The 27031-nt window shown below is 34.3% G+C and overlaps 1 protein-coding gene across 8 annotated transcripts in view; it reads left to right on the top strand.

Annotated features, from left to right (window-relative positions):
- The window catches only part of NBEAL1 (neurobeachin like 1), a 240173-nt gene that overhangs the window by 172907 nt on the left and 40235 nt on the right, over positions 1-27031 (top strand). For all 8 annotated transcript variants that reach the window (XM_057503678.1, XM_057503677.1, XM_057503676.1 and 5 more), the window contains 9 exons: positions 23-124; positions 1349-1444; positions 1843-1967; positions 3901-4041; positions 6811-6941; positions 9415-9524; positions 18649-18766; positions 19830-19927; positions 22398-22514. In XM_057503678.1, the coding sequence (XP_057359661.1) occupies positions 23-124; positions 1349-1444; positions 1843-1967; positions 3901-4041; positions 6811-6941; positions 9415-9524; positions 18649-18766; positions 19830-19927; positions 22398-22514 (1038 nt within the window). The remainder of the gene's footprint in view (positions 1-22; positions 125-1348; positions 1445-1842; positions 1968-3900; positions 4042-6810; positions 6942-9414; positions 9525-18648; positions 18767-19829; positions 19928-22397; positions 22515-27031) is intronic.

Here is a 27031-nt window from a genome sequence, read left to right as displayed (position 1 = left end):
CAAAATGCTGCTTTTTTTTTAGGTTAGAAACAAAGTGTATAGCAAACTGTTGTCACTTCATTCTCCAAATAGTTATGGAACCAGATCACCACAGGAATTATTCCAAACATCAGGATTGACACAGGTAGGACATTTTGGCAGTTACTGTTTTACAGTTCATTTTATATCTCAGACTTTTGCTTAAAAGCAAAAATTCCTTCTGATTATTTCATTTTGATTATTACAACTCCTATTTTTCGATTCAGGTTAATCTTTTGAATTATCCTTGAGTATTTCTTTGTTTCCCTCACATATACAAGTACCCTGTCTTCCAGTTCCCACATCATTCAGTTCATGGGCCTAATTTATGAATTCCTCTTTCTTAATAATTTTCTCCTTTTAAGAAATAACGTGGGGTTTTGTTTTCTTAATAATAAAAATAATCTGTGCATGAAGTAGAAGATGGGAGTTAATACAAAAAGCATGCAAAAAGGGAAAAACAATCACCAAAATCCTTATATCATCCAAAGTAACTAATACTCATGTGTTTTATCCTGATATATATCCCAGCATCTCTTGAATTCATACAGCCAAAATCCAAGGAGGACCAATGATTTTTGCTTTCCAGAACTATTAGTAGTCTCCTAATTAGAGTTTCTGCCTACTGGCTCTCTTCTTCCTCTTACATACTCATTAATCTTATTCTTAAATTCAAAATCTATCAACAGTTCCTTTCTATTGCTTATGGAATAAGCTTAATTTAGAATACATTCCCTATTTTCTGTGGAATCACTTGTTCATACAAGTATTGATTCCACAGTTTGGAACTCAAGAACAATTATAATTGGGCATTCTATAAAATCTATATTAAATCCTTTCCTGTAAACTGTTGCTCTAGTCAGGCAGTTCTCTGAGGATAGTTAACATAATGTTTAAAATTTGTAGACCATTTTATTTAGTACACTAAAGTACTGTTGTTGTTTTTTTTTAATATATACACTTAAGAAAATATCAACTTACCACAAAACATTCAATGTTGGGTAGTCCTAGAATTAAAAATTTAAAGATGTTTAAATAAAATATTTAATTGTAGAAAGGACTTCATTCTTGTGAAGTCTTTAGACTATAGTATTAGATTATGTTGTATTTTCTGTTCATTTTCCTAGAGACCAATTTTTAAAAGGAAATGAATTTAGCAGGAGTATATTGATTTTATCTCCCTGTTAAAGCCATTTTGAAGCCCCATTCCTTTTATCAAAAAGATGATAGAGAAAGTGGGAACAAAAAGATTATGTTAGTACTATCAGTAATATCTACTAATTTCTAAGAGATACAGATTAAGTTTTATTTCTTTTTTTGTACTACCTAGAAATGGGTGAACAGAGAAATATCAAATTTTGACTATCTAATTCAAATAAATACAATGGCAGGACGAACCTATAATGACCTCGCACAGTATCCTGTGGTAAGTTTTATGTAAATCTCAAAAATATGGAATGCCTTTCAGTTTTATAATAATACAAAAATTTATGTGCATATTTTTAATTTAAAAAGATTAAAAAACTGTTTTACCTTTCTGTATATTTTCTACCCTGCTATTTTTAAGAAGTATATCAATATGAAAAGTAATTAAAAAATAAAAGCCTGTTTTCCTTCACTCGAAAATTGAATGGAAAATATTCCGGTTGAATTATAGGAAATAATGCTCTTATTTTTTGAACTAAAGGTGAATAAATATTTGCAAAGGAAAAATATTCTTAAACACTATCCCTTATTGTCTTTAGATAAGCGTTTGATACTAGATATGAGAGTAAGAACTTCTCTAGGAAGTAATGTCTAAATTGTAAATTGTGGCTCTTTTAGTTTCCCTGGATTTTACAAGATTATACTTCAGAAGAGTTGGATCTTAATAATCCATCTGTATTTCGAGACCTTTCCAAACCAATTGGAGTAGTTAATGATAAAAATGCCAAAGCCGTGAGAGAAAAGTAAGTGCCTTTTATCCCTTTTCAAAAATTTCCATTGCTCGTTTGGATTTGTATTGATTTCCTACCATGGCCAACCAGATGTTCCTGTTTTTACATGTACAACTATTTTGGATAATCAGAGTCTGATGATTCCTTCCCCAAGTTTTCTTGAAAATAACTAAGTTATCCTTCAAGTATCTTAACTATAGTCTCTTTATTTCCCTTTTGCTAAATTTAAAGTGATGTTCAGAAATTCTTTTCATCTTGTGAAAAGCAGTATGTGCTAAATACATAGGTGCTAAAGGGTAATAGGTTGTTGAATTTTTCTTCCCAGATATTTTAGATTTAATAATCTGTTAATCTAACAGATACAAATATCTACCTAATATGATATTTTGGTAGATATAATAATGCTAACCTATTATTCACAAATAATATGAATAAAAACAGTGAAATGTGTAGAGATTCACAAAGTGTTATTTTAATAAGGAAAGGAAATTTTTATACTCCTGTGTATTTATGGTCTACCTGTAAAAAACATCTCACATGTCTTTTCCCAGAGCAAGCTGCTAACAGGTAAAAGAATAATCTGATTTAATTTCCCTTTTTGTCCACGTGAATTTTTGGATACTTGTCAGTTATGACTTCTAAAATAAGGTTTTGCAAACAAACTTATTTGTAGATTTTTTGAGAGTAGGTGAGACATTCTTCTTTCTTTCCTGTTTATATGCAAATCTTCCTGAGGACTTTTTGCAGTGTCTGCTATGTGATTTACTAGTAAAATTTTGCTGTGTGTGTATTACTTCACTACCATTAGTCAAAGTGTTTCTTATAATACTGAAAAAAGCCTTTTTTAACACTGTTCTATAGGAATCACTTATCATATGAGTAACTTATTTCATTGATAATCAAAGGTAGGAGTTTTAAGTTTTAACAGAGTATTTTTTTTGCTTTGGTACAAATGACTTTGAACTGAAAACATTTTTTATTCCCTGAATATTAATGATTTCTGTGTAAAAGGAAATTGGCTTCAACTTGATGAGCTGATTAGCATTATATTTTTAAAATTTCAGTGTTTATTGCCTCCAAAAATCTCTTCATTCATATTCAGACTTCATACCCAATACTTCAAATGTCACCATTCAAACCACCATTCGAAACAATTACACATGTATCAGTGATAGCACTTACAATATGAGTATATATGTACATATATATATATATGTACATCTGTATATCCTTTGCTATCCACCTTCACCTTCTTCTCTTACCTTTAGATTGTTAGGCATTCATTTCCACAATTCTTGACTGATGCTCCATATCTTTCCATTTCCTTGGCTACAAAATCATGTTTAATTATCACATTGCTTACAGTAGCAGAAAAATACAAACAACCTAACTATTGAAAAGTAAAGAAATAGTTAAATTGTCATACACTTCCATGCATGTATCTGTTATAAATACACATATTTGTTCAAAATAGACTCAGTCATTTGGAAAGACATAAAAAAATTTTAAATGAAAAACTAACTATAAATAATATATTATGAATAGTACTTTTATATTAAAATATATGTGTGTATTAACTAATACATTAAGGATTGACAGATATTCACCAAAATTTTAATATTAATTATCTCTGGGAAATGACTACCTAGTTTGATTTTAAGTTCTTTTTTTGGTTCTATTTGTTTTCTGATTTAGCTACAGTGAACATGTATTATCATGTAATATAAAAATGTCCCAGAATCCAGTATTAATGATATTTCATTTTTCAGAAAAAAGTATTAATGAATAAATTTCTTTCACTTATTAACATGATGTAATGATACAAAAATACATAGATAATGAAAAATATTAGTAAAGACTTCTTAAAAACTCTATTATTAACCATACATGTACTCCTAATTTAATTTTGCTCTTATGTTTACAAAACTTTCATTTCTTTTTTTAGATATGAAAATTTCGAGGATCCTATGGGAACTATTGATAAATTTCATTATGGTACTCACTATTCAAATTCTGCCGGGGTGATGCACTATCTTATTCGTACAGAACCGTTCACCACTCTTCATATCCAGCTTCAGAGTGGAAGGTATGGTTTGGGTATATAAGCTGTTAAGACAATATATTAATACTGAAAACTCCGCCTTCATGTCATGTACTGTATAACAAGGCCATATCTTTTTTATTCTCCTCTGTTAGGTTTTGATTCATATAATAGCCTCTAGATAAAAACAGTCAAACTAGTTTGAGAATGGGACACGCAAACTGACTTACGCCAGTGATTTTTAAGGAGAATTCCTTTTTACTGTTGTCCAGTGTACCGTTGTGATTCTTACTGGTTTTGGGAACTTACTAGAGATATGGAGTTAGAACTGGTTTAAACCTAGATCCAAGACATCTACCAGAGATTCAAACCAACCCAATGCCTGTGTAGTCCTCCTAAAAATTTTTATTCATCAAGAGGAATAAAGAGGGAGGAATGACATTTGTGTACAAGTTTTTACATTATTAGTAGCTCAGAGATCTGTGATGCCATCAGTCATATTATCTGTTGGCATTATAACCTATATTTTACATTTTCCTAATAATCTTAAGGAAGTCAACTTTTTCATGAATCCTCAGTTCCCAAGTGTATCCTCCAGGCAGCTCCCTATGTATTCACATTTTGTCTCTGTTGCCTTACTTTTTAACATTACCATTTTGCCTTTCCTATCCACTCAAGAACTATGTAAACATTGCCTATTCTCTCATTCTATGTAATTATTATCTCTCAGAGTTAACCCTTTTTCTGTCATTGGCACAGTAAGCCTTGGCTTTCAAGAAAAGACCCTGTCCCCAAAATTCCTACACATCTCCGAATGTTACATTTACCATTATAGCAGGTAATTTTCTCCCTATTAAAGTGTAACTGGATCTTTTCAGCTCTTAATGATTTTATGAATAAATGATTATTTTACAAAACTTCAAAAACAGATTCTGTCTGTGCTTCACAGGACACCATTAAGAAAGTGAAGAAACAACCCAGTCAGTGGGATAAAATATTTGCAGATTGTATATCTAATAAGGGGTTTTTATCCAGAATATATAAAGACCTTTATAACACAATAATAAAAAGACAAGTGATCCAGTTAAAAGCTGGAAAGGATCTCAATTTCTCCAAAGAAGATATACAAATGTTTAATAAACATGAAAAGTTGCTCAACATCATTAGTCATCAGGGAAATTCAAAACAAAACCAAATTGGGATTCCTCTTCAAGGATGACTATAATCAAAAAGACAAATAGATAATACCTAGTGTTGGTGAGCATGCCAGGAAATTGGAATCCTCATGTACTACTGTGGAATTGTAAAATGATTCACTGTCTGGAAAACAGTCTGGCAGTTCTTCAGAGGGTTAAACGTAGAATTACCTTGTGATCCAACAGTTCCACCTCTAGTGTATACCCAAGATAATTGAAAACATATTTACATAAAAACTTGTACACAAATGGACATAGCAACATTATTTATAACAAGCCAAAAAGTAGAAACAACCCTAATGTCCAACTGATAAAGGTATAAATAAAAAGTGATATATCCATACAATGGAATATTATTTGGCCATGAGCTAATAAAAGGGATGAAAGATTGATACATGATAACAGCATGGTTGAATCTTGACAATAATACGCTAAATGAAATAAGCCAGACACAAAAGGCCACATATTGTATGATTTATGTGAACTGTCCAAAATAGGCAAATACATAGGGACAGAAAGTAGATTAGTAGTTGCTGGGGTGGAGGTAGGGTGAATGGAGAGTGACTGCTAATAAGAGCTGATAAAGAATTAATTTTTGGAGTAATGAAAGTGTTCTAAAATTGATTGTTCTGATGGTTGCACAACTCTGGAAATATGCTGAAACCCATTGAATTGTCAACTTAAAAAGGTGAATTATTTGTAAATTATGTCAGTAAAGCTGCTCTCCCCAACTCAAACAAAAAGATTTTACCACTAAAGCTACACCTGTCCTTGACTTTGGATACACCATCACTAGACTTTATTGATGACCCAGTCATTGACTATAATTAAATTCAGAGGTCTGCTAAGTTCATTTGTGCTTCGAACCAAGATTGGTAGGCATAAAAAAAGTGAAATTATTTATTTGTGTCACTTAGTAAGTTATTACTAAATAAATCCAGGAAAACTGTATCAACAGAAGGAGTTTATGCATTTTGTGATTAGAGAAAGCATTATTGCAGCATGACCACTAAAGCTGCTTTCAGTTACCATAGGCCCATGATGGAACTTAAAAATAAAGTTGAAATAAGATAATAAGATAACAGTATGTGCAAGTAAAATATAAACTCTTTAGCCACAGATCTGTTTCCCTAACATCTGTTTTTTAGCAGAAGAGTTTATAAAGATATTTATGTATGGAGAATTAAATCAGCATTCCTATAGATCTATTAACTCATATATTAGTAGTGATATTTAAACTCTGTGATTTAAACATCCAAATAATAATTCATTTTCTGTAATAAATTTTACTCAGCAAAAATTGTGCCATTTTTTAAAAGTCTCAGGTTTGTATTTAATTTAATTACTTGAGAATGTTCTTCAGTATGATCTGGTTTTCCTCTATTGTAACTTAAGATCTTACTAGTGATTAAAATTATAGTATTTAGTTCCTGACAACAAAATATGAAAGATAGATTATCATAAGAAAGAGAGCAAAATCATGTTTTTAGACATTAAAGAGAAAGATGAAGCAAGAAAAGCTCTAATCATTAGGAAATGTGAAAGGAGTTTACAGGTTTGTTTCATACTGGTTGTTCTCATTCAATATTCATTGCTCTCTTTCAATCTCTATGTGCAGGTTTGACTGTGCAGATCGACAATTTCATTCCATCCCTGCTACCTGGCAGGCTCTCATGGACAATCCATATGATGTGAAGGAACTTATTCCTGAGTTCTTCTACTTCCCAGAGTTTTTGGAAAATCAAAATCGTAAGAAATAGGAGATTAAAAATCTGACTCAACAGGTCCTAATAGAAGATCCTGAAAAATACCTTTTGGGACATTTTTGGAATGTCCTATAGATTATTTAAGGTTCATTCTGTCTGTGTATGAATCAGTAACAGGGCTTACCTGATGCCCAGATACTATTCTTACCTTCAGGGAAGTGCTACAGTAAATTTAAAATAAATTAGTCAAATCTAGTAAGAGAGTTTCTCAGAGTACAGTGTTGACTAGAAAAACAAAAATGGCCATATGTAATTTCAGCCATATGGTTACTTAGGTTGGTGTTTACGTTAGATAAGATGAGGGTTTAGTCTAGGGTCACTGAACTATAGGTCCATGGGTTTGCCATGGACACAGTCATGTATTTATATATAAATTTTTGTTGGGACACAGCCAGCTGATTAATTTATGTATAAATTGTGGCTACTCTCACAGTGTTATGGCAGATTTGAGTAGTTGCATCAGAGACCATAGAACTCATAATGCCAGAAATATTTGTTCTTTGACACTTTATAGAAAAAAATTTGTTGACTCCTTGTTTAGAATAGAGGAGAGAAGACCAATTAAAAACGACATGTTGTAAGTTACCACAATACTTGAAAAATCATGTTTTTGAAATAGAGAATTATTTAAATACAGTCTTTGAAAATATGCAAATATGTCTCCTATGAGGTAGTTTTTGATTTAAGCACAAATGAGGAAATCATCAAAGTAGTTAATTCTGGTATTCCCTAGAGAAGAAGTTCCAGTGTCAACAAACAATTACCAACTTCTTTTTCATCCCCTAGCATGTGATGTTAATGTTTGACCCTTTGCTTCCTCAGTAGAACTTCCTTGTCATGCTGGGAAGAAAATGTCCAGGGCTCTTGTCCTTTGATCTTGCACTATAGAACTTCCTTGTTATGCTGGGAAGAAAATGTCCAGGGCTCTTGTCCTTTGATCTTGCACTGTAGGACACGCTGCTGGAGGCAGTGCATCTAACTCTGAGAGTGAGGCAGTTAGAATTAGTCACTTTCAGAAAATCAAGTGAATCTGTTGATTGAGTCTGGTCCTAGACTCTTAGCTGTAGGACTAGAGTCTCCTAAAGCTGGGTATCTGGGATAGGGGGATGAGCAGATTAAATGTGGACACAGAATTTAAGGTGCTCATAGCTTGACAATTTTTGATGTTTACCAGAGCCAGTTGCTGTCTTGCACTTCTGTCCTGGTGGCCTCCATTTCTACATTGCTTCTTTGAAATGAGCTGGGTGGGAGAAAGCAAAGTACATTGGTTAAAGTGCCAACAATCCTAATATTAATTAATTCCACAAATATTAATAAAACCAATTCCATATTTATGTCAACAAGAAAATTTTAGTATTTTCCATAATAAAAACCCCAAGGTGTGGTAATTTCAGGTAACTTAACACACCATCCAAACCAAGTTCTTCCTGTATTTTCACTCTGCTGTTCTAAGTGTTTTGGCTTTTTATTTGGCTAGTTCCTCTCAAGGTTACAAAGGACTAAAGCAGTTCTAGGTATCATAGACAGATACAACAGTGTCTTAGAAAGAAGTGGGTCTATTAATTCTTTGTGTTAAGAGCTCGGTCATATACCAAACCCTACACTAGTCACCTACAACAGGCATGAAATACACTGCAAGAATGGACACTTGACTACTAAGGTTCTGTTACCAAATAAAGAGGGATAGCTATCAGTTGGGCAACAAACAATGTCTGCTATACAGTGGTTGGGTTAACAAAGCCACAGACCCTGTGAATCCTGTCATTCTGTAATACTCAAATCTTTCTCCAGCTTTGGGACACACTGCTATTTTATGTAGCTTCTTTTATGAAGGTCTTTTTTGTTAACACTTTCCCCTCCCCACACTATGTGAACAAGAAAACTTCATCTTTGGGATAATTTTGTCAAACTGTATGAGCAAATCTTTATGATATCAGTATCTACTTAGAATAATGGTATGTAAATATATTTTTCTCCTATAAGACAGATAATAAAACTTCCATTGAGTGAGTTTAAGGTGTGATACACTAAAAAGCTTTAGGGAGCTATATTTTGTAAATTAACCCTAAGAGGGGATTGTTAATTCTTTTTAATGTAAGAAGAATACCTAGTATTGCAATTTTGTTCAGATTAAGCTTTTGGTCATATCTATAGTTTCTCCCACTTCTCAACCAAAAATCAATGATTAATCTGATTTACCACATAGTAACTAATTTTAAACTATTTTATTTTGTTTTACCTTTAAATCAGCTGGTAAAATGCATTCCAATAGATCAGAGTTATTTTTACCTGTTCAGTAAATTTAGATCAAGAAGGAAACTTGATTCTCAACTTTCACTCTTAAAGAAGAAAAAAAAAAAGCCTTCAGTTCTGCTAAGTAACATGCACTCATTTGTTTTACTTGATTTATTGAAGTCTTAAAATGATTTGATACATTTATTTTTTATGTGTCCTAGAATTTAACTTGGGTCATCTACAAGTTTCCAAAGAACTAGTAAATGATGTAATTCTCCCCAAATGGGCTAAGTCAGCTGAAGATTTCATCTGTAAACATAGGAAAGCTCTGGTAAGATTTTTGTGTTTGGTTATTAGTAAGTTAATAGTAAGTATTAGTAAGATACTTAGTATCTTAATAAGTTTTAGTAAGTTAAAGATGTAAGATTAGTAAGATAAAGATGTACATGTTTTCCAGAGCATTGAATAAAATATATCTAACATTATTTTTCTAGACTAAGTTGTAATGTCTAATATATGCTATTTTAGAAAGTACACTTATAGGAATTTATTTTGAGGTTATGAATCTTCTGATAGTGAAAGTATAGTACATGGATAGAGAGCCAAAAAATTTCAGTTCTGTAAGACCTGCCTGTTGTATGTGAAGTTATTCCAGTCACCAAGCTGGAATAGTTTGATGTCTTGTAGTTCCCACATTTGTTAAAATCCAACAGGGATAAGTACATTTTGTTTTCTCTGAAGGATTTCAGTAATTTTTTAATAAGACACCTAAATCCTAAATACCATTTAAAAATACATTGTTAGCTTTTAGCCAAATTTCCAGTTTTGAATTGAAGGACTAGTGAGTGTTAATTTAATGATATTGTGTGTTATCTTGCATATAATGTGTTTTCTCCCCCCACAATAGCCTCTATCCAAGCTGAAATGTTACATGCTCTGGAACTGATTAGGCCAATACTTGGAAACATTCCTAGTCATTAGAACATTGCTTGTCAGATTTACAAAATTCAGGAGTAGATTATAATATTTGTAAGGAATAACCCTGTACATGAATAAGGAACTGGGGAAAAAAAATAAAGCAACTCTGAAAAACAATGTTAACAGCTAGCCAGGAATGTTTCAGATTGTAAATCCAGGGGTATAAATCTCAGGGCAAAATACCTTTGAAACCGAAATCAGTCAAAGGGGGAAATAAAGTTTAAGAAACCTGTTTATTTCTTACAAGCAGTCATCCAGTCTCTCTCTCTCCACCAGGCTGCAGCAGAAGAGAGCTCCACCCAACCTCTCTGGTCCAGATAAACCCTCCCACGCCCTTTTAATTTCCTATTGATATGTAGATGGCTACCTTTCTCCACCCCATGGAAACACCTATTGATATGCAGATGCACTAAAGCCAGGCAAAAGATTCTGGAAATATTACAATTTTACCCACAAGATGCTTTTCTCTCTATTATCTATGACATGAAGTAGGGGTCCATGATTTTAGAAAGACATTAATATGCCCTTATTAATATGTTAGAAGTTTATATTTTAGTGATGTATTGCTTGTAACAAACCATAGCCTTAAAACTCTAGTCATTTCATTGTCGCTCACAGTTGTGTGAATTGACTGGTCTCAATGGAGCTATTCTTTTCTTGTTTGAAGTTCTCATGCACTTGCAGTCTTATGGAAGCTAATGGAGACATTTGGAGGCTGCATTGATACATTGGGATGCTGGACATTTCCCCCTCTCCATTTAGTCTCAGGATATCTTCTCTTCATGTGGTCTCTCTGGCTGGATAGGCAGACTTCATACATGGTAGCTCAAGGCTCCACAAGAGTGCAGAGGTGGAAGCTTCCACACTTTCTTTTTTTTTTTTTATTAAGGTATGATTGATATACACTCTTATGAAGGTTTCACATGAAAAAACAATGTGGTTACTACATTTACCCATATTATTAAGTCCGCACCCGTACCCCAATGCAATCCACTGTCCATCAGTGCAGCAAGTTGCCAGATATCCACTATGTCCCTTCTCTGTGATACACTGTTCTCTCTGTGATCCCCCACACCATGTGTACTGAATATAATACCCCTCACTCCCCTTCTCCCTCCCTCTCCAACCGCCCTCCCACACCCCTCCCCTTTGGTAACCACTAGTTCATTCTTGGAGTCTCTGAGTCTGCTGCCATTTTGTTCCTTCAGTTTTGCTTCATTATGATACTCCACAAAATGAGGGAAATCATTTGGAATTTGTCTTTCTTTGCCTGGCTTATTTCACTGAGCATAATGTCCTCCAGCTCCATCCATGTTGTTGCAAATGGTGGGATTTGTTTCTTTCTTACGGCTGAAGAGTATTCCATTGTATATATGTACCACATCTTCTTTATCCATTCATCTACAGCTGGACACTTAGGTTGCTTCCATATCTTGGCTATTGTAAAAAGTGCTGTGATAAACATAGGGGTGCATATCTCTTTTTGAATCTGAGAAGTTGTATTCTTTGGGTATATTCCAAGGAGTGGGATTCCTGGGTCAAATGGTATTTCTATTTTTAGTTTCTTGAAGAACTTCCATATTGCTTTCCACAATGGTTGAACTAGCTTACATCCCCACCAGCAGTGTAGAAGTGTTCCCCTTTCTCCGCATCCTCACCAGCATTTGTTGTTCTTAGTCTCTTCAATGCTGGCCATCCTTACTGGTGTGAGGTGATATCTCATTGAGGTTTTAATTTGCATTTCCCTGATGATTAGTGATGTGGAGCATCTTCTCATATGTCTGTTGGCCATCTGAATTTCTTCTTTGGAGAACTGTCTCTTCATATCCACTGCCCATTTGTTAATTGGGTTATTTGCTTTTTGGGTGTTGAGGTGTGTAAGTTCTTTATATATTTTGGATGTTAACCCCTTGTCAAATATGTCATTTACAAATTTATTCTCCCTTACTGTAGGATGCCTTTTTGTTTTGTTGATGATGTCCTTTGCCATACAAAAACTTTTTAGTTTGATATAGTCCCATGAGTTCATTTTTGCTTTTGTTTCCCTTTACCGAGGAGATGGGTTCAGGAAGAAGTTGTTCATGCTTATATTCAGGAGATGTTTGCCTATGTTGTCTTCTAAGAGTTTTATGGTTTCATGACTTACATTCAAGTCTTTAATCCATTTTGAGTTTACTTTTGTGTATAGGGTTAAACAATAATCCAGTTTCATTCTCTTGCATGTAGCTGTCCAGTTTGCCAACACCAGCTGTTGAAGAGGCTGTCATTTCCCCACTGTATGTCCATGGCTCCTTTATCATAAATTAATTGACCATATATGGTTGGGGTTATATCAGGGCTGTCCAGTCTGTTCCATTGGTCTATGGGTTTGTTCTTGTACCAGTACCAAATTGTCTTGATTACTGTGGCTTTGTAGTAGAGCTTGAAGTTGGGGAGTGTAATTCCCCCTGCTATATTCTTCCTTCTCAGGATTGCTTTGGCAATTCGAGCTCTTTTGTGGTTCCATATGAATTTCTCTGCTTTGTTGAAGAATGCTGTTGGCATTTCGATAGGAATTGCATTGAATCTATTGATTGCTTTAGGCAGGATGGCCATTTTGACAATATTAATTCTTCCTATCCATGAGGATGGGATGTGTTTCCATTTATTGGTATCTTCTTTAATTTTTCTCATGAGTGTTTTGTAGTTTTCAGAGTATAGGTCTTTCACTTCCTTGGTTAGGTTTATTCCTAGGTATTTTATTCTTTTTGATGCAATTGTGAATGGAATTATTTTCCTGATTTCTCTCTCTGCTAGTTCATTGTTAGTGTATAGGAATGCCACAGATTTCTGTGTATTAATTTTGTATCCTGCAACTTTGCTGAATTCAGATATTAGATCTAGTAGTTTTGGAGTGGATTCTTTAGGTTTTTTTATGTACAATATCATGTCATCTGCAAACAGGGACAGTTTAACTTCTTCCTTGCCAATCTGGATGCCTTTTATTTCTTTGTGTTGTCTGATCACCATGGCTAGGACCTCCAGTACTATGTTGAATAACAGTGGGGAGAGTGGGCATCCTTGTCTTGTTTCCGATCTTAAAGGAAAAGCTTTCAGCTTCTCGCTGTTAAGTATAATGTTCACTGTGGGTTTCTCATATATGGCCTTTATTATGTTGAGGTACTTGCCCTCTGTACCCATTTTATTGAGAGTTTTTATTGTGAATGGATGTTGAATTTTGTCAAATGCTTTTTCAGCATCTATGGAGATGATTATGTGGTTTTTGTCCTTCTTTTTGTTGATGTGGTGGATGATGTTGATGGATTTTCGAATGTTTTACCATCCTTGCATCCCTGGAATAAATCTTACTTGATTATGATGGATAATCTTTTTGATGTATTTTTAAATTCGGTTTGCTAGTATTGTGTTGAGCATTTTTGCATCTATGTTCATTGGTATACTGGTCTGTAATCTTCTTTTTTTGTGGTGTCTTTGCCTGGTTTTAGTATTAGAGTGATGTTGGCCTCATAGAATGATTTTGGAAGTATTCCCTCCTCTTCTATTTTTTGGAAAATTTTAAGGAGAATGGGTATTAGGTCTTCACTGAATGTTTGATAGAATTCAGCAATGAAGCCATCTGGTTCAGGTGTTTTTTTCTTAGGTAGGTTTTTGATTTACCAGTTCAATTTCGTTGCTGGTAATTGGTCTGTTCAGATTTTCTGTTTCTTTCTTGGTCAGCCTTGGAAGGTTGTATTTTTCTAGAAAGTTGTTCATTTCTTGTAGGTTATCCAGTTTGTTTGCATATAATTTTTCATAGTCTTCTCTAATAATTCTTTGTGTTTCTGTGGTGTCCTTAGTGATTTTTCCTTTCTCATTTCTGATTCTGTTTATGTGTGTAGACTCTCTTTTTTTCTTGATAAGTCGGGCTAGGGGTTCATCAATTTTGTTAATTTTCTTGAAGAACCAGCTCTTGCTTTCATCGATTCTATTTTATTCTCTCAATTTTATTTATTTTTTCTCTAATCTTTATTATGTCCCTCCTTCTACTGACTTTGGGCCTCATTTGTTGCTCTTTTTCTAGTTTCATTAATTGTGAGTTTAGACTGCTTATATGGGACTGTTCTTCTTTCTAAAGGTAGACCTGTATTGCAATATACTTTCCTCTTAGCACAGCCTTGGCTGCATCCCACAGATTTTGCTGTTTTGAATTATTTTTGTCATTTGTCTCTATCTATATATTGCTTGATCTCTGTTTTTATTTGGTCGTTGATCTATTGGTTATTTAGGAGCATGTTATGAAGCCTCCATGTGTTTGTGGGATTTTTCATTTCCTTGTGTAATTTATTTCTAGTTTCATGCCTTTGTGATCTGAGAAACTGGTTGGTACAATTTCAGTCTCTTTGAATTTACTGAGGCTCTTTTTGTGGCCTAGTATACAATCTATTCTTGAAAATGTTCCATGTGCACTTGAGAAGAATGTGTTTTCTGCTGCGTTTGGGTGTAGAGTTCTGTAGATGTCTGTTAGGTCCATCTGTTCTACTGTGTTGTTCAGTGCCTCTGTCTCCTTACTTTTCTTCTGTCTGGTTGATCTGCCCTTCAGAGTGAGTGGAGTGTTGAAGTGTCCTAGAATGAATGCATGGCATTCTGTTTCCCCTTTTAATTCTGTTAGTATTTTTTCACATATGTGGGTGCTCCTGTGTTGGGAGCATAGATATTTATAATGGTTATGTCTTCTTGTTGGATTGACCCCTTTATCATTATGTAAGTCCTTCTTTGTCTCTTGTTACTTTCTGTGTTTTGAAGTCTGTTTTGTCTGATGTGAGTACTGCAACTCCTGCTCTTTTTTCTCTGTTAGTTGCATGAAATATCTTTTTCCATCCCTTCACATTTAGTCTGTGTATGTCTTTGGGTTTAAAGTTAGTCTCTTGTAGGCAGCATATAGATGGGTCTTATTTTTTTATCCATTCAGTGACTCTATGTCTTTTGATTGGTGCATTTGGTCCATTTACATTTAGGGTGATTATCAATAGGTATGCACTTACTGCCATTGCAGCCTTTAGATTCGTGGTTACCAAAGGTTCAAGGTTAATTCCTTACTATCTAAGAGTCTAACCTAACTCACTTAATATGCTGTTACAAACACAACCTAAAGGTTCTTTTCTTTTTCTCCTCCTTTTTCTTCCTCCTACATTCTTTGTCTATCCCTTGATTGACTTTGGGGATAGTCAATTTAATTTTGCATTTGGTTAGTAATTAGCGGTTCTACTTTCTTTACTGTGGTTTTTATTACCTCTGGTGACAGCTATTTAACCTTAGGAACACTTTCATCTGTAGTAGTCCCTTCAAAACAGACTGTAGAGGTGGTTTGTGGGAGGTAAATTCTCTCAGCTTTTGCTTATCTGGAAATTGTTTAATCCCTCTTTCACATTTAAATGATAATCTTGCTGGATAAAGTAATCTTGGTTCCAGGCCCTTCTGCTTCATTGCATTAAATACATCATTCCATTCCCTTCTTGCCTGTAAGGTTTCTGCTGAGAAGTCTGTTGTTAGTCTGATGGGCTTTCCTTTGTATGTGATCTTATTTCTGTCTCTGGCTGCTTTTAACAGTCTGTCCTTATCCTTGATCTTTCCCATTTTAATTACTGTGTGTCTTGCTTTTGTCTTCCTTGGGTCCCTTGTGTTGAGAGATCTGTGCACCTCCATGGCCTGAGAGACTATCTCCTTCCCCAGATTGGGAACGTTTTCAGCAATTACCTCCTCAAAGACACTTTCTATCCCTTTCTCTCTCTCTTCTTCTTCTGGTATCCCTATAATGCAAATATTGTTCCGTTTGCATTGGTCACACAGTTCTCTCAATATTCTTTCATTCTTAGAGATCCTTTTTCCTCTCTGTGCCTCAGTTTCTTTGTATTCCTCTTCTGTAGTTTCTATTTCATTTATCGTCTCCTCTACCATGTCCAACCTGATTTTAGTACCCTCCACTGTGCTATTCAACAATTGGATCTCCGACCAGAATTCATTCCTGTGTTCTTGAATATCTCTCCGTACCTCCATTAGCATGTTGATGATTTTTATTTTGAACTCCCTTTCAGGAAGAGTCATAATGTCCATGTCATTTAAATCTTTCTCCAGAGTTATATTAATTTTACTCTGGACCAGGTTGCTTTGGCGTTTCGTATTTGTATATGGTGCCCTCTAGCGCCCAGAAGCTCTACTCTGGAGCTGCTCAGTCCCTGAAGCCATGTTGGGGGTCTCAGGAGTGGTATTGGTGCCTGTGGGGAGGAAGGAGCTGTTTCCTGCTTCCCGGCTGCTATGCCTGTCACCCCTGCCTGAACCAGTAGGCTGAGCACACAGGTATAAGCTTTTGTCCCAGAGCAGCCGGATTTGGATCCATGCTTTCCACAAGCGGCTGGAATATCAGTCTCTCCAGGAATTCTGCCTGTATTAGCTTTCCAACCCCGTAATCATGCAAGTATCATGAAAGTACCATGAAATGTAGGTTTGTGCTCTCCGAGCAGATCTCCGGAGCTAGGTATTCAGCAGTCCCAGGCCTTCCACTCACTGCCTGTTCTGTTTCTCTTCCTTCCGCTGGTGAGCTGAGGTCGGGGAAGGGTTTGGATTCTGCTGGGCCACAGCTTTGGTACATTACCCTGTTCTGTGAGGTCTGCTCTTTTCTCCAGGTGTAGGCAGTCTGGTGCTGTCCTCTTTCCTGTTGCTTTCTCAGGATTAGTTGCACCAACTATATTTTCTTATTGTATATGGTTATAGAAGGGAAGCCTCTGTCTCTCCTCTCACACCTCCATCTTTTCACTTCTGCACTTTCTTAACACTTAAGGCTGTGAACTGTCCCAGCATCACTTCTGCCATCTTGTAATGATTGAACAGTAACAAGATCGGTGCAGATTTAAGAGGAGGGATAGTAAACTCCATCTTTCAGTGGCGGGAATAAGAAAGAATTTGTGACTGTCTTTAATCCACAACAACTGTGTGTTGTATAGTCCTTAGCTTTAAGGTCTGTGTTGAAATTCTGCCACTGTAGTGCAAAATAAAATGGTTGTGGCTGTGTTCTACAAATTGTCAGCTAATCAGATTTGGCCCACAGGCAGAAGTTTTCTGATCCCTGCATTAAGGCATGAGGCCTGAAGTCCAAAATCTTATTAGTCGTCTAAATCAAATCCGTGTATGGATGAAACTACTCACAGGTAGTTTGGATCTGAAGACTGTGAAGTAAAGAGACAAGTTATCTGCCCCCACATAACAATAGTGGCTTGACAAGAACAGGAGAATTATAATAGATACTCAAAAGCGAGAGAAAAACAAGATCAACTAGTAATAACTGGTTTATAACAATTGAGAATTCCAGTAGGGACATGCTCTCAGTTCATTTGTGAGGGCCCCAGAGCTATTTCCTGAGAGTGTTTCTCCATGGCTCTTTTGTTTTATCCTTGGGCTTTTGGCCCCCAGCTCTTAATCATTCTCTTTTTCATTAAAAAACCAAACCAAACCACATTGTTTACATGACTGTCTTTGTCAACTTCTTTCCTAACCATAGTAAGTTGGAATCCAAAGGTCTCTTTTCTTTTTGAACAGTTTCTATCTCAGTCTGGATTAATATAATTTCTTTAAAAATTCTATGGGTTTCATATGCATCAACTCTGTTAGTGACACTGATTTGATCATTGACTTAGGCCATTTCTCACTTTGAAAGCTTCTCTCTAATGATCCTGAAAATGAGAAATAATTTTATTTTGAACCTAGCAAGACCTGGTGCCTTTATATATTTTTAAAGTTATGCTTAAAGTTTGAACACTTCTTTTAACTTATCATATTCCTCCAGCACTTACCATAGGCAGCTAAATGAAACCAATTAGCACTTAAAAACATTCTGCTTGGAATCTCCATCCCTAGACCCAAGAGTAGGTAACCTTTCTATCTATTATGTGACTGACATATGAGTCCCCTTTTCTCCAGTCTCCAATAATAATTTCCTTACTATCTCTCAAGCCATCAGTAAGAAGTTCTAGGAGGTCCTTCAAGCCTCTGCCTGCCACCCAGTCTACCACATAGTGATGTGGGCTGCATGGGGTGGAGGGGGTTACTTGCAGCCATCTTTAATCAAACCTAGTGTGGTTTCATTGTTTCCTTGAAGTTCTAGACAACTATTTCAATGGAAATTTCACAACAATGATACATTCTACAGCTATTAATTTTTTTATTGTTGATATTTGGACTATTAGAGTATTTCTGTTAATTTTGTTTCCCATTAGGAGATGCATATGAAGTAAATATTAATAAATATGATGCCTACATTATACTAGGTAGAGTTTAGTCAACATGTAGTACATATTGAGTAAGTGTTTAACATGATTTTGAGACAGTTTTTACATTGGTAAGATTTGTTTGTGGAAATGTTTAATTTGCTCTTTTTCGTAGGACTCATGTTACATTATAGTCAGGAGGTATCTCTATATTAAGTTTTAAATGTCTTCTTTTTTTAGGAGTCTGAATATGTTTCTGCTCATCTTCATGAATGGATAGATTTGATTTTTGGCTATAAACAGAGAGGGCCAGCTGCAGTGGAAGCCCTCAATGTTTTCTATTACTGTAGTTATGAAGGTATAGACCTATATTCTCTATCTATTGTATTATATTAGTAGAAAGTATTATTTAATCTGTATTTATACATGCGATTTTGAACATAAATATTTAAGATGAGGAAAACAACATTTAAAAATAATTTTAGTTATGTTTACTATTGGAAAGATTAATAAAGTTGTTTAAATAGTAGTTAAGAGTAAATATGCCAATCTAATTATAAATGTAAGTTATTAGCATAAAAGTAATTGATCTCTGATCATATGTGTCCTATTCAGTTGGGTCCTACAGTAAATTTTCAGTATTAAATTGTTAGCAGACATTGAAAGAACTGTAAATAAAAAAATTCTTCAAATGATAAATAAGATGACATTCTAATGTTTAACTCAGGGTCAAGAACATTTTCTGAAGGCTTTGAAAAACTTAGAGGTAGTTTCTTTTCTAATTGTTTAGAGCTAGCAGTTCTAAAGACTGAATGATGTGAAATTATGTAAATTTAAGCAGAGGCCACATGAGTTTTGGTAGAGATGTGTGTTTTTACCTTACCATATTCATTTGATAATAGTTTTTTGTGGGGGGTAGCATAGCATAATGGCTAGGAACATAGACTTTGAAATCCAACTTACCTAGTTTAGACAATTAATAGCCACACAACAGTCCATATTAAGTATGGATGGATATAGTCAATTAACCAGAATGTCACCTTCCCCAACAATTGTTAAATAAGCAGTAACTTATAACATTATTATTTTTTGGTTATTACACTTGTTTCTGCCTGACTATCATTAAGAAAACAATTCGGTGCACTATGAGTACAGTTTGTATTTTTCTAAGAGAAATTTTTATAGACTAACAGTTAACTTTTGTTAAAATATTTTAGTTCTAAATAGTGGATAGAATTTTTGTTTATACATGTTTAATGTTTGAAACTTTACTGTGTTTTTAAAAATGACCTCTTTTACAGTGTTTTTATTAATTGAATAATGGAATAATGTTTTGTTGAAAATATCTGATCAGTCTTAGTTATGTGGCTTGCTGATTTGTTTTCACTCTATAGAGAACTGACTTCTTCTCCTGGTTTTAGGAGCTGTGGATCTGGATGCCTTAACAGATGAGAAGGAAAGAAAAGCCTTAGAAGGGATGATTAATAATTTTGGGCAAACTCCTTGTCAACTGTTAAAGGTAAATCGTAAAGGTTATTGATTACATAAGCAGTCTAGAATTTAATTGCTAAGAAATAGTGTGACCAGTATTTTCAAGGATTTTAATTATTAAAAACCTTATTTTAGAATTAGCTAGAATTTGGGAACAGTTATATTGCCACATAAAAAATACAGGTTTAAATGATTGTTCCTATTTTGGAATAACAAAATACTGCAGTCAAGATCCACATATACAGTTAATTACTTTTAAGTCACAGAGGATTGATATTTACTCAGAAAGCCAATCATTTCTAATGCATATAATTATTGAATCACTGTTACACTCCTGAAACCAATATAATATTGTGTGTCAACTATACTTCAGTAAAAAGCAAGCAAACAAACCAGTCATACTATTTTTTTATTTCTGAGAAAGGAAAATGTGAGTTGAAGGCCCTCTGTCAGGTGAGTTATTACTCCCTCCCTTATTTAAATGGATGCTTTCTAACTGTTACCAGTTAGATTGTGCCATTAAAACTGCCCTTAAAATAGGACTTGCTCCATATATGACTTCTAGTAGCTGACACCAGCCCCAAAATGGTAATTACCATGCAGAGCTCAAACCCAGTCCTAAAAATCAAACTATAGAATATATAAACATAGAATCAAATTATAAATATTACTGTATTTCTTTCCCCATAACAGTATCTGAAGTTAAATTATTGTTTTCCTCATTGCATAGTTTTGTATTTTAGAAGTTAATCCAGTATTAGTTTTCAAAGATATCTTGATTTTATTAGTCTATCAATTCAAAAATGAGTAATATACAATAATATACCATTTATTAAGTCAATATTTTCTTATGCTGGCATTGTGCTAGGTGATTTACAGTAAATTTCCACTTATCCTCATTTTTCACATGATGAAGCCAAGCCTAATAGAAATTAATACCTAGCCTACAAACCTTACAGAAATCAAATACTTTTCCCAAGTTTATGTAACTAGAATGTGACTGGGCAGGATTTGGATGCATGACTATCTAACTCCAAAGCCTTCTGCCATGCCATGTTTCCTCTGAATCAATAGCTATTAAAAGCCCATTTAAACTATATGGACTGTTACTTATATCCTAATTTTGGTACTTTTTTCTTTGGTTGTGTATTTATCCATCTCCTCACTTTATTATAAATATGTTAAAGGTGGCAACCTTCTCATAATCATCTTTGTATCTTTCTTACATATATTATATATGCAGTATTTATCCATCTCCTCACTTTATTATAAAGATGTTAAAGGCGGCAACCTCCTCATAATCATCTTTGTATCTTTCTTACATATATTATATATGCAGTAAATAATTGTTGAATTGAAATCTCCACAGCTATTACAGCAACAGTGTATTGAAACTCTGGTTTATAGATGTACTTATGTTATTTCAGTTATGGGACTAAGCTTTACAACCCTTAGGAACAGTTTATTTGAAGCCTCCAGCATTAGTTTTCATAGAACAGTCATATTTTAAACCAATGCTGATACATATAATCTATCCCTTAACTGCTGATAGATTCAGAAAGCAAAAGTAACAGAATAAAGTAACTTCATTGGGCTTTGAAATAAATTCTGTAAAATTTTTTTACCAGGTTTACTTTTTTTTTTTTAACAGGAGTAGTGCTAATTAGTTTTCATCACCATAAAAAATAAAGTGAGTAATACATGGATAATTGACCTAAATATTTAAGTATGTGACAGCTCACATCTATTTCCTAAAATCTAATCTTTTGTGGTGGAGTTAGAAGAATCCTATTCTTATAATTCTATTCTATATTTTAACTGTGCCTTTGGAATGTTAATTTGATTCATCATTATCTTTTTATTTATAAAAATAACATTATTCTGTATCTCTGACATTAAAGTTAAAGAATAATTCAGTTCATTTGAAAAGAAATGCAGCAATTCCCATAATTTGATTCTGATTGATAGTATTGACATTTTGATCTCATTTTTGAAATTAAAGATTCATCCATATTAGAAATTTTGACTTTTGAATATTGCATTTAATTTTGCCATTTATTAACCATCTGTCATATTTAAATAATGTACTAGGTGTTGAAAATTCAAACATGATTAAGACTTGTTTTCCAACTTTAAGATACCTACTGCCAGTTGTAGAAGATAGACCATGAACAACTATATATAATCCAACACAAATAAGTACTAAATAAAATACTAAAATAAGATGCTGAAGAAAATAATAAAAGAGAATAATTAACTCTGGCTTAGAAATTCAGGAACAACATCAGTAATAAAAGCTTTAAAGTAGAAATAGAGTTTCTCTAGAAATGAATTGGGTAGTAACTCTGCTGAGGGAATAGTGTGAGCAAGTGCCTGGTGTTGTCAACAGTGCATGGTATGTAATCCCTTGTAACTAGAGCCCAGTATGTATGAAGGAATACAGTGAGAAATGTTTTAATATAATTGTGGAATTCTTTTTCCTTAAAATTGTTTTGAAGGAACCACATCCTCCTAGATTATCAGCAGAAGAAGCAGTACAGAAGCAGACCAAAACAGATACTTCAACCCTAAACCTCTTTCAGCACCTCCCTGAACTCAAGTCATTTTTTATAGAGGTAATATCCACTTTGGTAATATCAAAAATTTTTCTCTGTAAAGCAATTACAACTGAAACACCTCAATGTTTCTTTTATTCTTTAATGGAGGGAGTGAATTATCATATCCCAAATAGTAAGTGATACTGCAATAATAACATTCTTGGATTTTTAAAACAATCTTATTGAAATCTTTTGTTTGCTGCTGAGTGGTACTTGAACTTTTTACCTGGCTTGCTTTCTTCTACTTCACATTTTCCTGACAAGGAAGAATATATAGTTTGATTTAAATTGCTTCTTGTGACAGCTGAGATGATATGTAAAGGGTGTCTAAAAAATTCTTAATTAATGTTTGTTGGTATAAAATATGACCCACTGAGTTTGATTGCTAATTGCTAATACCAGAAGAAATAGTCACATAAAACAAGATAGATAATGCTGTAATTGAGTTTCTTCAAAGTTTAATGTTTAAATGTACATACTGAATTACTTTTAATAGTTCAGAATGTAAATATGAAATGCATTCAGACCTATGAATTTGGAAAGGACAGACAATATTAACTCTTTTGGCAAAAAGTAAAAATGATAATAAAATTATTAAGAAAAGAGGCAAGAAATAGTAATAGCATGGGATAATGGCAGTGTAGAGAGAGCTTGAACCCACCTCCTCCCACCTTCAGACTAAATCTACACCTACACACATAGAAGTTCATCTTGAGGAAGAACTGAGGCCCAGGTGAGCACCTTGTGTTCAACAAGGGATAGAAAGATCACATAAAAGTAATGAGACAAAGAAGGGCATTTTATAAAAACTAAGGGAACAGACCAGCAAGAAGATATAACAACTGTAAATATCTATGCACCCAGCAGAAGAGCACCTGAATATATAAAGGAAACATCAACAGACATAAAGGGAGAGATTGACAGGAATGCAATAATAATGAGAGACTTTAATACCCCCCACTTCAATGAATAGATCTTCCAGACAGAAAATCAATAAGGAAACTGGATTTGAATAATACATAAGGCTAAGTGGAATTAATAGGTATATACAAAACATTACATCCAAAACTAGCTGATACACTCTTTTCAAATGCACATGGAACAGTCTCCAGAATAGATCACATGTGAGGCCACAAAGCACATATTAATAAATTTAAGATATCAAGCATCTTTTCATACTACAATGTATAAAGCTGGAAATTGATTACAAGAAAAAAATGGACAAAGCGCAAACACATGGAGGTTAAACAGCATGCTACTAAACAACCAATGGCTCATTAAAGAAATCAAAGAAGAAATCAAGAAATAATAATGAATGTAGAAATACAGTAGTTCAAAATCTTTGGGGTGCATGTAAAACAATCCTAAGACGGAAGTTTATAATAATACAGGCCTCGCTCAAGATGCAAAAAACATCTCAAATAAACAATCTAACCTGACACCTAAAGCAACTAGAAAAAGAACAATAAAGCCCAAAGTAGTAGATGAAAGGAAATAACAAAGATCAAAGTGGAAATGAGTGAAATAGAGACTAAAAAACTACATAAAAGATCAGTGAAACTAAGAGCTGGTTCTTTTTTTTTTTTTTTTTTTTTGAGAGGGCATCTCTCATATTTATTGACCATATGGTTGTTAACAACAATAAAATTCTGTATAGGGGACTCAATGCACAATCACTAATCAACCCCAAGCCTAATTCTCAACAGTCTCCAATCTTCTGAAGCATAACGAACAAGTTCTTACATGGTGAACAAGTTCTTACATAGTGAATAACTTCTTACATGGTGTACAGTGCAAGGGCAGTCAAATCACAGAAACTTTCGGTTTTGATCACGCATCATGAACTATAAACAATCAGGTCAATTATGATTATTCGTTTGATTTATATACTTGATTTATATGTGAATAACACATTTCTCACTTATTGTTTTTATTATTATTATTATTATTTTTAATAAAATGCTGAAGTGGTAGATAGATGCAATATAAAGGTAGGAAACATAGTTTATTGCTGTAAGAGGGCAAATGTAGATGATCAGGTGTGTGCCTATACACTAAATATTAATCCAAGCTAGACAAGGGCAACAAAACATCCACGGATGCAGAAGATTTCTCTCAAAACAGCGGGGGTGAGGTTCTAAGCCTCACCTCTGTTCATCCCCAGTTTCTCACCTGATGGCCCACCTGCGACTGTGCCTATCTTAAGTTGTTCCTCCCTTGAGGAATCTTACCCGTCTCTGGCTAACCAGTCATCTTCCGGGGTCATACAGGGAAATGTAAAGTTGGTAAGTTAGAGAGAAGCCTTATTGTTTGAAAAGGTTAGCTTTTTACTTTTTTGCAGATTTATGCCCTGCAGCTTCTATGCCCAGCATTTGTCTTGAGGTATTTTTACCACCTGGAAGTATTATGATATTCGGTAATTTCGATATGAGGCACGAATTCTACTTAGGGGTTGTAATTATGAAGGAAGAAGAGAAGCTATAGAAGTAGCAGACGGAAGAAAACATGGGAAGATTGATTATTTCTTTGACATATCTTCTTGTAGTGTAAGATAAGCGTGTATAGGTTTTAAATTATTAATCAAATTGCGTGCACACATTAACGTAATAGGAATACAGCTACATAACCAAAGCAGACCTAAAATTACCAGCCATATCCAGTGAAACCAAGAAAACCAGTTAGGCACCCTAGGCATTTGTGAAAACTTATTAATGATATGATGGATATTGTCTAACTGAATTTGAATATTTTGAGAAAAATCAGACAAATTAAAACAACACATTCCTGGGAACTGTTCACATCCCATATGTTCTTTTAACAGTAGATAGTCTATAGTCTCAAGATTTTGGAGCGCTGCAACTTGCACTTCTCCTAATTCTTGGTTGAGTTCTGACAGTATAGATCCAGTCAAATTTGTTGTTTTACTGTATGCATAGGCCAGATTAGATACCTCCTTCTTCATTCCAATGGCAAGTCCAGGAACCGGTGGGATGAATGCAGCTATAACTGCAACAGCACCAGGATCTTTGTTGAAGTTTTTCGATGATCATCTTCTGGAATGACTCTTCCAGAGGATGTTGATGTTGGAAGTTCTTCATATCGTATCTTAATTCGTTTTCTGGGTAGCCAAATTAGGCTTTGATCCTCTGTATAAACACAAACAAACCCTTTGCCGACATTTTGATATGCCCTTTATACCATTGTGAAGAACTTATTGGAGATCACCACACAGGAACTTCTTTTTCTAAGAGAAAGGAATATTATCAGAAAAATGTACTTCCATAGCTGATAATCTGACACCCTTTAAATGATCAAAATTAAGGATATTTAAAGCATGCATTAATCGGTGATTTGCAGTTAGTTTTATCTTATCAGGGAGTATTCCCCCTTTGCTTTTTTTTTTTTTATCATTAATCAACAATTACATGAAGAACATTATGTTTGCTAGGCTCTCCCCTATACCAGGTCCCCCCACAAACCCCCTTACAGTCACTGTCCATCAGCCTTGCAAAATGTTGTATAATCACTACTTGTCTTCTCTGTGTTGTACAACCCTCCCCTTTCTCCCACCCCCCCATTATGCATGCTAATCATAATACCCCCTTTCTTCTCCCCCCCTTATGCCTCCCTACCCACCCATCCTCCCCAGTCCCTTTCCCTTTGGTACCTATTAGTCCATTGTTGGGTTCTGTGATTCTGCTGCTCTTTTGTTCCTTCAGTTTTTCCTTTGTTCTTTTTTTTTTTTTTTCTGGATAATTATTTTTTATTGAAGGGTAGTTGACACACAGTATTACATTAGTTTCAGGTGTACAACACAGTGATTCAACATTTATATACATGATAATTCTAGGTACCAGCTATCACCATACCAAGTTGTTACAATATTTTGACTGTATTCCTTATGCTATACATTACATCCCGGTTACTTATTTATTTTACAATTGGAAGTGTGTGTATATATATATATATATATATGTATCTTTTTGTTTTGTTTTTTGTGAGGGCATCTCTCATATTTATTGATCAAATGGTTGTTAACAACAATAAAATTCTGTATAGGGGGGTCAATGCTCAAGGCACAATCATTAATCCACCCCAAGCCTAATTTTCGTCAGTCTCCAATCTTCTGAAGCATAACGAACAAGTTCTTACCTGGAGAACAAATTCTTACATAATGAATAAGTTACATAGTGAACATTACAAGGGCAGTCATCACAGAAGCTTTCGGTTTTGCTCATGCATTATGAACTATAAACAGTCAGTTCAAATATGAATATTCATTTGATTTTTATACTTGATTTATATGTGGATACCACATTTCTCTCTTTATTATTATTATTTTTAATAAAATGCTGAAGTGGTAGGTAGATACGAGATAAAGGTAGAAAACATAGTTTAGTGTTGTAAGAGAGCAAATGTAGATGATCAGGTGTGTGCCTGTAGACTATGTGTTAATCCAAGCTAGACAAGGGCAATAAAACATCCATGTATGCAGAAGATTTCTCTCAGAACGGGGGGGGGGGGTTCTAAGCCTC

Source organism: Manis pentadactyla, chromosome 6, assembly GCF_030020395.1.
Source record: "Manis pentadactyla isolate mManPen7 chromosome 6, mManPen7.hap1, whole genome shotgun sequence".
NCBI lineage: Eukaryota > Metazoa > Chordata > Mammalia > Pholidota > Manidae > Manis > Manis pentadactyla.
This window is presented reverse-complemented; position numbering and strand designations above follow the sequence as displayed.